This window comes from Scyliorhinus torazame, chromosome 8, assembly GCF_047496885.1.
Source record: "Scyliorhinus torazame isolate Kashiwa2021f chromosome 8, sScyTor2.1, whole genome shotgun sequence".
NCBI classification, from domain to species: domain Eukaryota; kingdom Metazoa; phylum Chordata; class Chondrichthyes; order Carcharhiniformes; family Scyliorhinidae; genus Scyliorhinus; species Scyliorhinus torazame.
This window is the reverse complement of record NC_092714.1, coordinates 227,956,650-227,970,677: the sequence shown is the minus strand read 5'-3', so window position 1 is coordinate 227,970,677 and position 14,028 is coordinate 227,956,650. Positions and strand designations below refer to the sequence as shown.

Genomic DNA, 14,028 nt, shown 5'->3' with positions numbered 1-14,028 from the left:
TCCTAAGCCCAAAAAACATCTATCAATCGGCACTCTCTGATTCCTGTCAATTTTGTATGTGTGTTGCTACTGTCCATTTTATTTCATGAGCTATAACTTTGCTCACAAGTGTGTTGTGTATGACCATGTAACTATTAATTTTGTCCCAAATTATTGTTTCTAGAAGTTTTCTCACCAAGGTTAAACTGACTGGTCTGCAGTTGCCAAGCTGATCTTTGCATCTTTTTGGAAGAAGCATGTAAAGTTTGCAATTCGCCTGTCCTCTGGCACTAATGTGTTGAAAGACGACTGGAAATTTATGGCCAGTGCTTCTGCAGTTTCCACTCTTACTTCCCTTGATATCCTTGGGTGCATCTCAGTCGGTCCTGGTGCTTTATCAACTTTAAGTATATACAGCCTATCAAATACCTTCTCCTTAACAATTTTAAATCCTTCTGATGTATTAATTAACCCCTCTTTCACCATGGTCTAGGTTGTATCTTCTTCCTTGGTAAAGACAGATGCAAAGGGGGGACAGTGGCATAGTGATCATGTCACAGGATTAGTACTTTTTCTTCTTTGATCATAGCCTATTATTCAGGTACCATTTTTACTGCCTACCTTTGATTCCAATTTGTTCAGCCCACGTCCATTCTTATCCCCAGTTAATTATTCTTACTCTGGGTTGTTCTTTGTGATTTTCCATAGCTAAAACATATAATACAATGATCAATGTCCTTTAAATGTTCGCCTATTGACACTAGATCCACTTTCTTGATTGGTCCACCTTATTCCCAATAAGGCAATGCCTTTTTCATTGGACTGGAAACATGTTGCTATAGAAAACCTTTCTGCTTACACTCTAGGAACTCTTGCCCCTCTCTGACCTTTACACTACTATCACTCCAGTCTATGTTTAGAATATGAAAGTCCTGATAACTACTCTATAATTATTGCACCTATTTGTAATTTCCTTGCAAATTTGTTCCTCTACATCCATCCCACTAGTTGGTGGTCTATAGGTTACACTGAGCTATGTAATTGTATGTTGTTGGGTGGCACGGTGGTTAGCATAGCTGCCTCACAATACCAGGTATCCAGGTTCAATTCCGACCTCGGGTGACATTCTGTGTGATGTTTGCATATTATTCATGTGTCTGCCACAGTCCAAAGATGTGTAGACTAGGTGGATTGGCCATGCAAAATTGCTCAAGTGTCCAAAAGGTTAGGTGGGGGTTACGGGGTTGGGGTGGGTCTAGGTAGAGTGTTCTTTCGGAGGTCAGTGTTGACTGGAAGGGCCAAATTGCCTCCTTCTCCACTGAAGGGATTCCATGGTGCTATGATTTTGTTCCTTAGCTCTTGGTATATAGATTCTGTCTCTGACACCTCTGGACAGCACAGGCCATGCTAAAGTTGCCCCTTAGTATCCAACGGTTAAATGGGGTTACAAGGTTATGGGGCGGGGGAGTGGGTCTAGGTGGGGCACTCTTTTGGTGGGTTGGTGCAGACCTGATGGGTCTGGTTTAGCTGGTTTAGCACAGGGCTAAATCGCTGGCTTTGAAAGCAGGCCAGCAGCACGGTTCAATTCCCATTCCAGCCTCCCCAAACAGGTGCCGGAATGTGGCGACTAGGGGCTTTTCACAGTAACTTCATTTGAAGCCTACTTGTAACAATAAGCGATTTTCATTTCATTTTATGACCTCGTTCCACAATGTAGGGATTCCATGATTCCACTTTGGGATTCTATGGATATCTTGCTTCCCCAATACTACTTTGTTCTCCTTAATCAATACTGCCACCCCTCCTCCTTTTACTCTTTTCCTATCATTCCTGAACGACTTGTATCGAGGAATTTTTAACGTCCATCCATGCCTCTAATTGAGCTACATCTTTGTTAAAGCCACAACATCATGGGCGCAATTTACCGGCCACATCCCAGTGGAATTGGGGCAGGACGTGGCCGGTCGATCCCAGGAGAGGCTTCTCCCTAGATTCCCGTGGTCGTTATGCTGCACGAGATCCAACTAGATCTCGCAATACGTCGAGATCTGGATCCTGCCTACAATAGGTGGGGTCCAGGCTTGCATAGTTAAGTGAGCTTAAAAGCCCACTTAACTATGTCTACACCGGATCGAACGGCCACCCGGCATCTACTGGCCTCGCCAAAGAGACCCCAGCTGGGCGCCGTTTAGAACTGATCCCCACAAACGAGGGCCAGGCGGAACGCCACTTGAGGGGGTCTCCCAGGCTATTGGAAGCCCCCGTGTGGTCAGACTCTGGGCAGGGTGGCACCCTGGCACTGCTGGTGCCACCTGGGCACTTTGGCACCACCTGCATGGGATCCTGGCTGGGCCACCCCTGGCCATGCCATCCAGGTGCCACTCTGGCACTGCCAGGGTTCCAGATGGACATGCCAGGCTGGGAGGGGCACTGCCAGGGTGCCAGGCTGGCATTTTGCCCTGCCCACATGAGGTGGGACGTGGAATGGAGGGGGGGGGGGGTCGTATCGGTGAGGGTCGTATCGGTGAGGGGGGTCGAGATATTGGCACACAATTTAAAATCTCCTCAATGCAGGAAATGATGCGGGGGTGGGGGGGGCCGTTCCTACCGGGTGCCCAAAATATCAACAAAGTGCCATCAGATAGTGGGATCATTCCTGCTAATGAACTCGATAATCCCGCCCAGAACAAACTCTTGATTTTTTAAAATTAAATTGCATCCCATATTTCTACCAGCATCTGTAACTCAACAATCGTACTGACCACACTCTGTGCATTCACATACATGCATTCCCATACATATACATTAACACTGATTTAAAATGTATTATTTTCTCTCTTACTTTGACCGCACTGAATAGCTTACTATTCCCTACTCTAATGCTATCTTTCCCTCTTCTCCCACTATTCTGTGCACCTTGTATTTCACTTTAATATTTCCTCCTGGTTCCCACACCCCTGTCAAGTTAGTTTTTGCAGGTTGACAACATCTATAAAAATGCTGTGCACAAATCCTTGGACTGCAGCCAGTGCAGACATGATGGGCTAAAGGGCCTCAATCTGAGCTATAAAACCCTATGACTCACATGCACAACAGGGAAGCCAGCTGCTGCTCAAGTTCTGAAACAAATGATTAACCAGGAAGTTTCCTGGAGGGAGTTCCCAAATAACAGAGGGAGTGGTAATTGCTGCAGTAAAGAAACAAAGCATTAGTACAGCATGGCAGAATATTGACAGAATTGTTACAGCACAGAAGGCCATTTGGTCCATCGTGTCTGCACCAGTTCTCCAAACGAGCACAATAATAATTTTTATTATTGTCACATGTAGGCTTACATGAACACTGCAATGAAGTTACTGTGAAAATCCACTAGTCGCCACATTTCGGTACTTCGGGTACACAGAGGAAGAATTCGGAATGTCCAATTCACCTAACAAGCACGTCTTTCGGGACTTGTGGGAGGAAACCGGAGAAACGGGAGAAAAGCCGCATAGAAACGGGGCGAACGTGCAGACTCCGCACAGACAGTGACCCAAACCTGTCGAATCGAACCTGGTGTTGTGAAGCAACAGTGCTAACCACCGTGCCGCCCATCATGACTTAGTGCCATTCACGGTGCCTTTTCCTCGTACCGACTGCAGTGATTCGATTCAAGTAATCATCGAATGCCCTCTTGAACGCCCCAACTGAACCTGCCTCCCCCACACTTCCAGGGAGTGAATTCCAGACCCAAACTAGTGAAAAAGTATTTTTCCTCACAGCTCGGTCCGAAAGTGCAAATATGAAAACAAGATTCTGGCAGACTCAATTTGGGAGTAAAACGACTGGGTCACTTTTTGAGGTCCCTTTTAGGGTCTTCATCCTGACTGGTTGACCTGAGATGGGCTGAACGGCCTTTCAATCCTCTGTAATTTGTGCTCAATTGGAAAGATTAACCGTTGTGTTGCTGTGCGACTGCGCAGCCCCTCGAGCTGCTCCGTTATGTTAATGAGGCCGGCCGCACGTAAATGAGGCGCTGGGATATGCTAATGAGGCGGTCACGTGCCCCCCCCCCCAAGCCGGCAGACGCAGAGGCTGCTGGGACAGCATCCAAGATGGCGGCCGCTGCAGCAGCACCGACCGGGATGGCCTCGGGGGGCCCGTCCCTCACCGGGACCCTCAACAAGAAGAAGAAGCCGTTTCTTGGCATGCCGGCACCGCTGGGCTATGTGCCAGGCTTGGGCAGAGGGTGAGTGTAATCGCCAGTTTCTGCTTTTCCTGCGTGGCTAAGACTCAAACAAACACACCGACAGCTGCGGGACAAGTGCTTACCGCAAGGAAGGTAAACCGTCCACTGTCCAGGCAGGCCCTGAAAGGTCATCTTTGATGCACGCTATGAGCTATATGTCGAAATGCCACTATGGACCCTCATTTTGGCTAATGCATTTGGGTGCCTGGCCCAGTGCTCCATTCCTCATGAATACAACTGGATGCTCAACTGGGTGATCAAACAGATCCAATCCCATCCTATCGTGTGCTCACACTTTGCAGCTGGGACCATAGGCTGTATGGACTTCAGGGAGTTAGAAAGTGGAACATGTTGCACCTGCATCAAAGGCATATTGCGCATCAGTTTCAGGACTAAAGTTCTGACCCTAAAGGAGGCCTGAAATGTTGGGTCAGGCAGTTTTTCCAACAGGTCATTGATGCAATTAAGTCCTGTACAAATATAAATTAACATAATGGGGTGGTCGGGGTAATGTCAGCATACTGGTAATCCAGAGACCCAGGTTAATGCTCACGGTTTCACATCCCACATGACACCTGGTGGAATTTAAACCCAGTTCATCTGGGGCAGCACGGTAACATAGTGGTTAACACAGTTGCTTCACAGCTCCAGGGCCCCAGGATCGATTCCGGCTTGGGTCACTGTCAGTGCGGAGTCTGCACGTTCTCCCTGCGTCTATGTGGGTTTCCTCCGGGTGGTCCGGTTTCCTCCCACAGTCCAAAGATGTGCAGGTTAGGTGGATTGGCCATGCTAAATTGCCCTTAGTGTCCAAAAGGTGGGGTGGGGTTGCTGCATTATGAGAATCGGGTGGGCTTGGGTAGGGTGCTCTTTCCAAGGGCTGGTACAGACATGATGGGCCGAATGGCCTCTTTCTGCACTGTAAATTCTATGATCTAATAGTGACCATGAAACCATAATCAATTGTCATATAAACATATCTAGTTCACTAATGTCCTTTAGAGAAGGGAATCTATAATCTGGCCAACATGTGACTCCAGACCGACCATAATATGCTTAAACGTTCTCTGAAATTGCCTAGCAAGACTCAGTTGTATCAAACTGCCACAAGACCTGCAACAAGGGATGCAACTCGACAAATCGCCTGGTATTGAAGTAGACAACAGCAAACCCAGCTTACTAACATCTAGGGGATTGTACCAAAATTGGGAGAGCTGTCCCATAGGCCAGACAAGCAACAGTCTGACAGTCGTTATCACAAAATCATACCTCCCAGACACCCCCATCATTCTGGTATGCAGCCTGAAGGGAGGTGCTCTGGGAGTTCTCAACATTGACTCTGGACCCCATGAAATCTCAGGGCACCGAGTCAAGCAGTGGTAAGGAAACCTGATTGCCACCTACAGCTTTCCTCAGTTAATGGATCAATATCCCTCCATGTTGAACAGCATTTGGAGAAAGCACTGGGGGTGGCAAGAGCACAGAATATCCTCTGTGTGGGGGCTTCAATGTCCATTACCAAGAATGATGAGCACCCCTACTGACCGAGCTGGCTGAGTCCTCCTAAAGGGCACAGCTGTTAGACTGGGTCTGCGGTAGCTGATGAAGGAACCACCAAAAGGGAAAAGCTTCCTTGAACCCGTCCTCACCAATCTAGTCGCAGATGTGTCTGCCCATAACAGGGAACTTGATGGGCTGAATGGCCTCCTTCTGCACTGTAAATTCTATGATCCGCAGAAATTTGCTTTCAACACATTCATGGGCACTGAAAGGGAAGCTGGAAATAGTGTGGCATTTGAGAAATTACAGAGGGTCACAAGAAGCCTTTTTTGAGGAGAAGGATAATGACAGTGGATTTGAAAGCTGTAGTGGGCAGCACGGTAGCATTGTGGATAGCACAATTGCTTCACAGCTCCAGGGTCCTTTGTGGCTCTTTTGTGGATGGGGATATTTGCGGAGCATCCTCCTCCAGTGGGTTCTTTAATTGTCCACCACCATTTATGGCTGGATGTGGCAGGGCTGCAGAGCTTAGATCTGATCTATTGGTTTTGGAGTTGCATAGCTTTGTTTATTACTTGCTGCTTATACTGTTTGGTATTCAAGTTGTCCTGTGGTGTAGCTTAAGCAGATTGCCACCATATTTTTAGGTATGCCTGGTGCTGCACTCTTCCTTGAACCCCTGGCATGGGGTAATGGTAGAGTGGGGATCTGTTGGGCCAGGAGGCTGATGGCTCATAGCGCCTCATGGATGCCCAATTTTGAGTTGCTAAATCTGTTCGAAGTAGCATGGTCGTAATGCTAGAGCAAGATGGAGGCTATCCACAATACGAAGGTGGTACTTTTCCTCTAAAAGGTTTGTGAGGAGGTCACTCCTACCAATACTATCATAGGCAGGTGCATCTGCAGCAGGTAGATTGGTGAGGATGAGCTCAGTATGTTTTTCCCCTCTTGTTGGTTTGCTCACCACCTGCTGCAGACCCAGTCTAAGAGCTATGTTGTTTAGGAGCCAACCATCTTGATCCATTGTGGTGCTACTGAGCCACTCTTGGTAACAGATGTTGAGGTTGCCCACCGAGTACATTCGGTGTCCTTACCATGTTCAGTGTTCCTCCCAAATGCTGTACAAGATGAAGGGGTAGTCATTCATCAGCTGAGGGTAGATGGTGTTTGATAATCAATGGGAGATTTCCTTGCCCATGTTTGACCAGAGTCATGAGATTTCATGAATACCAGAGTCAATTTTGAGGATTCCCAAAGGAACTCCCTCCCAGCTGTATACAAATGTGCTGCCACTTCTATCGGGTATGTCCTGCTGGTGGGACAGGACATACCCAGTGATGGTGGTGTCTGGGAGAGTATCTGTAAGGTATGGTTCTGAGTATGACGATCAGGCAGTTACCTGATTACTCTTATGAGACAGCTCTCCGAATCAGGGAAAAACCCTCCACTATGGTTAGTTGGAGCCATAGCTAGCACCAGGAAAGGTGATTGTTGGCAGTCACATCATCTCAGTCGCAGAACATCACAGCTTGAATTCCTCAAGATAGTGTCCAACCATCTTCAGTTGCTTCATTAATTACCTTCCCTGCATTATAAGGTCAGAAGTGGGACTGTTTGCAGATGTTCAGTGCATTTTGTAACTCAGTTACTGAAGCAGTCTATGCCCATATGCAATAAGACCTCGACAACGTTCAGGCTTGGGCTGATAAGTGGCAAGTAAAATTTGCGCCACGCAATGGGCATCTCCAAAAATAGTGAATCCAGCTATCTCCCCATGACATTTAATGACAATACCATCACAGAATCCCCCATCCTGGGGTTGCCATTGACCAGAAACTGAACTGGACCAGCCATATAAACACTGGCTACAAGGGCAGGTCAGATGCTGGGAATTTGCAGAGGGCAACCCACCACCTGATTTCCCCAAAGCCTGTCAACCATCTACAGGGCACAAGTCAAGAGTGTGATGGAATAATAATCGCTTATTGTCATAAGTAGGTTTCAATGAAGTTACTGTGAAAAGCCCCTAGTCGCCACATTCCGGCACCTGTTCGGGGAGGCCGGTACGGGAATACTCTCCACTTGCCTGAATGAGTGTAGTTCCATCAACACTCTAAGCTTGGCACTATTAAATACAAGGCTTCCCGCTTGATTGACACCCCATCCACAAACATTCCCTCCTTTCACCAACAAGGCACTGGCAGCAGTATGTACCATCTGCAAGGTTCATTGCAAAGTCAAAGTCTCCTTCCAAACCCGCAATCTCTACCACCTGGAAGGACGAGGGCACCAGATGCATGAGAACACCAGGACCTGCAAGTTCCCCTCCAAGCCGCACACTCCTGATTTGGAGCTATATCGTCATTCGTTCACAATCTCTTCAGATTATGGAATTCCCTCCCTAACAGCACTTATGGTTTACCAATACCACTTGAACAGCAGCAGCTCAAGAAGGCAGTTCATCAGCACCTTCTCAAGGGCAATTGGGGATTGGTAGAAAATACTGGCCTAGCCAGCGATGCCCACATCCCATGTGAGAATTTCTATTAAAAATATGATTTAATTCATTACCTGTCCAGTCAGTCCCATATGAGGAGACTAATGTCTTGGTCGATACGTGCTGAATTTTATAGTATCCAATTGTTTCCTCTACTTTGATCAGCCAATGCAGGGATGGTATTTGGAAAATTCTGGTCCCTGTGACATAGCGCAATGTGGGGTAGTGCCTTTACCCATGATCATCATGAGAGCAGCTAAATAAGAATAATTTTGGATGAAAGATTTGTATGTATGTTGTCAGTTCAACAATAAAATGTGTATTGATAAAGCACATTTCACAATACGAGGTCCAAATGTGCTTCATAATATAAAACAATAAATGCCATCAAACCACATGAAATATTAGATTAGATAACCAAAAGCTTGTTCAAAGGGGTAGACGTAAGGAGCATCCTTCAAGGATGATAAAGAGGCTGAGATGTTGAAATACAGAATTCTAGGACTTCAGACTTCAATTTACATTCATTGCAAGGGTCTCAAATATAGTCTTAGTTCATTGCTTTCTTTGAGCACCAAGTATTTCTGTTTACTGGAACTTGTTTTTGACTTCCTGTGTATGTTAATGAAATTATTTTGGACATTTTGGTGTAAATTTCAATTTAATTCGTAAATTGCAATCTTTTGAAGCAGAGTCAGAACGTAAGAAATGCGACAGCCAAATTGTGCACAGCACTCTTCCACAAACAGCAGTGTGATAATCATTAAAACAGATTATTTGTCTGAGAAATAAATGTTGACCAAGACACCTGAGATACATACATCCCTCAGCTTTTGTTGAAATGGTGCCATGAGATATTTAGGGGCTGGTTTCGCACACTGGGCTAAATAGCTGTCTTGTGATGCAGAACAAGGCAGCAGCGTGGGTTCAATTCCTGTACCGGCCTCCCCGAACAGGCGCTGGAATGTGGCGACTAGGGGCTTTTTGCAGTAACTTTATTGCAGCCTACTTGTGACAATAAGCTATTATTATTATTATTTTGCATTCAAATGAGGAGGGTAGATGAATCCTCGGTTTAATGTCTACCTGAAATACAACACCTCAAACATTGTACCGTTCCCTAACCAATTAAAGTGTCTGCCTTTAAACCGTTGCAATTTGGTATAATTCTTGTAAATTTGTGCTTTATACTTTACAAGGCTTGCTCAGGTTTGATGCCCACAGCGAAACTCAGTATTTCAGTTGTACTTCCAGCCATGGCTCAATACCCAAGGTTGGAGTTCTATTAAAGATGAAGCAATGGGTTAGATTTTTGCTTTAGGTTGATGACATTTATGAATTTGAAACGAGGTACGGACAAAAGATCCCTTCCATGGAAATGCAGATAATTTGTTTTAATTTGGAGACTGACCTTCCAGACTCTTTGTCCTTGGATCACTTAGAGTACATAGTATTTAATTCATATTCTCGTTAATTAGAGAATATTTAATTTGACTATAGGATTATCCATCAGTGAAGCAACAGTATTAAGAATGCCACTTTCTGAATATCTGGGCAAGATTACTACAGAAAAAAATGAAAAAAAGAATAAATACCAGTAAACAGCCCAGAGACAGTAGATGAGTTTTATTCCAGCAACACTGTATCGAGATACTTGGACCAAAGCGGCACCAATTATCCATAGTGCCTGCAGCAACATTAACATGGCAAATCACATAGCAAAAGCAAAATTGGAACAGAAGTGTTGTCGTGATCAGAAATTGTGACAAGATTTGAAAAAGGAGAGTGCACCCATTGCAATATTTTTAATAACATACATTGATAAAAGCATAAATTGGATCGTGTTGCATGGATTTCATGAGTTGGATAACCAGGTTGTGTGCAGTTTTGATTTAGCTGCATTAAATAATATTGCAGAAAGCGGATGGGTGCTCAGCATGGGATAGGTTTACTGACAATATTTAAAAAGCATGCAACTATTAATGAAAACATGAGATTAGGATTTTCTAAGTTATGTAGAAGACAATTTCAAGTTGAAATAAAATTACAAATACAAAATCTCCCCCAAAAGATAAACATTACTTTTGTCAGGCAAAAGAAGCTTATGGTATAATGCACCTGTGTTGACCACCCAAGGCAAAATCAATGATGAAATTATCTTTGTGAAGATACTGGTTGACTTTGCATCCAAAGGAAGAAAAGCTAATGCTAATACTGCTCCACTGTGGGTTTATTGTAAATTTAACATTATTTTGTGATCTGGTTGTTCATTTAAATCTTGTACTTGGTCCAGTGCTACTGGTTTCACAACACGTTCTGATATTGGTCCTGCTCGTGATGCCAATGACCCAGTTGATGACCGTCATGCTCCCCCAGGAAAAAGAACTGTTGGCGATCAAATGAAAAAGAACCAGGCAGATGACGATGATGAAGATTTGAATGACACCAACTATGATGAGGTGATAAAACGGTATTATCTGTATTTAATGTTTATGTTAAAAAATATTATTACTGCCTCAGTAATTGAAAAGAAATTGAGAAGTTATGACAAGAAAGACATATTTCTGAATGCTCTGGTATGCTATTTGCAAGTGTTAATTTTGCTTTTGTTCGATAGTTAGCCTTTTACTTGCTGTCACTTGTGTAAAATCACTTCTAACTTTTGATCTTCTGTGCTTTCCAGTCTTTCAAATATTGCTGCCATTTACTGTATTTTGAAACAGCCAGATTTACATAGAATTTAGTATGGCATGGCCGATGGCAAATTCTGAGCTGCTCAAACCCTGGAAGGCAAACTTGAAACAGCTGCCAAAACGTTTTTGCAATCTGTGTAGCATGGGTTCTGAAACCTGCAAATGATGCCCCCAGCTACTTGTGGTAATTTTATTGTAATGCATATGTTTACTAAAAGAAAAAGAAAAAATTAATCGAATAGAACTACATAAAAACACAAAAATGGCTTCACACTGTAAACAGTACTTTAAAATAGTTCCAAAAGATTTTTATTTAACTATCTTCGGAGCTAACTTTCCCCTTTTCTGTTCAGCAACTCCTTACAGATTTTAAAATCGATAGAATCTAAGTAATCTTTAGTACATGGTGACTTTGTTTTCTCTTGTGTCCTCTTGAGGCTAATAGCAACTGGTTCTTCAGGTCTGGTTTTGGCCATTCTTTCTGGAGTTCTGACCAGCTATTCCTGCTGGGAGGTCTAAACCGCTACCCCCCACTCCCAACATAGATTTCCTTATCTCCTTAAATACGTTATTTCCCTTTGATCTCTCCATTGTCTCACCTGGTCTCTTTAGAATGCTTTCTCCCAAAATTGATTACATTCATTGTTTTATTCTGTTTACCCTCTCAAATTTTAAAGCCCTCTATTGGGTCTTTGGTGATTTGTGAATCTCTACTGCCTGATCCTCTGCTTGTCTTCTCAATTTAAACTCTTATTTTCCAAAGAATATGTGACCTCCTTATTCTTAAACTTTTCACCACCTCCCACCTTATTGAAATATATTTACCATTTAGATGGTTGATCTGCAGGTTTATTAAAATCTTGTATTTTGTCACTGTCTTCTCAGAATTAACTGTACCCGCATCCTCCCCAATTTGGTGTCGTCTGCAAATTTTGAAGTTTGGCTGCTGATTCTCAAGTCCCAAATTGTTTATGCAAAGTACCTGTAAAAACCCCACTTGCTGCTTTTTGCTACTCTGAATAACTCCTTCCAGTCTTTTCTGTAGACAACATGCTATCCATTCTGCCATGGTGCCCATATTTTCACATTCACTGGCAGTAAACGTGAGTCTGCAATCCTTATCAAAGACTTTTTTTTCAAATGGAAGAGATGGGGCAGTGACTGGAACCTTGCAACACTGCTGTGACCTGAAGCGTTGAATTTGTTTCTCTCTTCACAGGTGCTGTCTGACCTGTAATTGCTGTTGCATTTCCCACAATCTGTTTTTATTTTAGATTTTTAGCTTTTGCAATATTTTGTTTTCATATTGCATCTACAGCATTACCCTTATCTACTCGTTCTGTTACTTTTTCAAATAATTCAATAAGGTAGATCAAACATGACTTTGCCTATTGGAATCCATGATGACTTTAAAAAATATATATTTGTATTCTGGATGGTTTTTAATTCTATGTTTGAGTAAAGATTCAATCCCATTTTTTATCGGCACTGATGTACTTAAGTGGAAGCATTATACATTCCATTTTTCAAGTAAACCACAAAACGTAATGCCCTTGTTTTCTGATTATCGTCACTTAACTTTAATATCTCCAAAATATAATTTTCTTTTTAAGTTTAATGGATATGCTGGAAGTTTGTTCTCAAGTGGACCATATGAAAAAGATGATGAAGAGGCTGATGCAATCTATGCTGCGTTGGATAAGAGAATGGACGAAAGAAGGAAAGATAGAAGGTATGAATTCATCTAGCACTGACAGCACAGAAACAGACCATTTGACCCAACTAGTCCATACCAGCTCCACTTGCCCCTTCTCCCAGCTTTCTTCATCTGGGGGGGGCGTTTGCTAGGGCTGTTGGGGAGAGTTTAAACTAATGTGGCAGCGGGATGGGAACCGATGCAGGAAGTTGGAAGGTAGTAAAACAGGGACAGAAACAAAAGGCAGTAAGGGGGAAAGTGTAAGGCAGAGAAGCCACAGTCAAAAATCAAAAAGGGCGACAGTACAAGGTACAGTGACTGAGGGGAGCTCAGTGAATAGGACCAGGAATACTAAAAGGAATAAAACGGGAAGTGAAAACATTAATGGTAAACGACGCGGCAGGTTGTTACATGAAGATATGGGTTCAACGACAAGGAAAATTAGGAGAAAAGTTAAGAGGAAATATAATTTAGGAGAGGTTACTGATCGAGCTGTTAAGATTCAAAACAGAGGTAAAAAAAACCAACATAAGTGTACTTTACCTGAATGCTCGTAGTATTCGGAATAAGGTAAATGAGTTGATGGCGCAAATCATCGTGAATGGCTATGATTTAGTGGCCATTACTGAAACATGGTTAAAGGATGGTCACGACTGGGAGTTAAATATCCGAGGGTATCAAACTATTCGGAAGGACCGAGTGGATGGTAAGGGAGGTGGTGTAGCTCTGTTATTTAAGGATGACATCCGGGCAACAGTAAGGGATGACATCGGTGCTATGGAGGATAAGGTTGAATCCATTTGGGTGGAAATCAGGAATAGTAAGGCGAAAAAGTCATTGATAGGAGTAGTCTATAGGCCACCAAATAGTAACATTATGGTGGGGCAGGCAATAAACAAAGAAATAACTGATGCATGTAGAAATGGTACAACAGTTATCATGGGGGATTTTAATCTACATGTCGATTGATTTAACCAGGTCGGTCAAGGCAGCCTTGAGGAGGAGTTTGTAGAATGTATCCGCGATAGTTTCCTAGAACAGTATGCAATGGAACCTACGAGGGAACAAGCGGTCCTAGATCTGGTCCTGTGTAAATGAGACAGGATTGATTCAGGGTCTCATAGTTAGGGATCCTCTCGGAAGGAGTGATCACAATATGGTGGAATTTAAAATACAGATGGAGGGTGAGAAGGTAAAATCAAGCACTAGTGTTTTGTGCTTAAACAAAGGAGATTACAATGGGATGAGAGAAAAACTAGCTAAGGTAGACTGGGAGCAAAGACTTTATGGTGAAACAGTGGAGAACCTTCCAAGCGATTTTTCACAGTGCTCAGCAAAGGTTTATACCAACAAAAAGGGAAGGATGGTAGAAAGAGGGAAAATCGACCGTGGATATCTAAGGAAATATAAGGGAGAGTATCACATTGCAGGAAAAAGC

General features: G+C 43.6%; 1 protein-coding gene across 1 annotated transcript in view; it reads left to right on the top strand.

Moving 5' to 3' along the window:
- Positions 1–4,035: 4,035 nt before the first annotated feature.
- The window catches only part of prpf6 (PRP6 pre-mRNA processing factor 6 homolog (S. cerevisiae)), a 110,025-nt gene continuing 100,032 nt past the window's right edge, over positions 4,036–14,028 (top strand). The window contains exons 1-3 of the mRNA XM_072514866.1: positions 4,036–4,207; positions 10,495–10,660; positions 12,508–12,626. Coding sequence (XP_072370967.1) covers positions 4,074–4,207; positions 10,495–10,660; positions 12,508–12,626 — 419 coding nt within the window. The 5' untranslated portion in view covers positions 4,036–4,073. The remainder of the gene's footprint in view (positions 4,208–10,494; positions 10,661–12,507; positions 12,627–14,028) is intronic.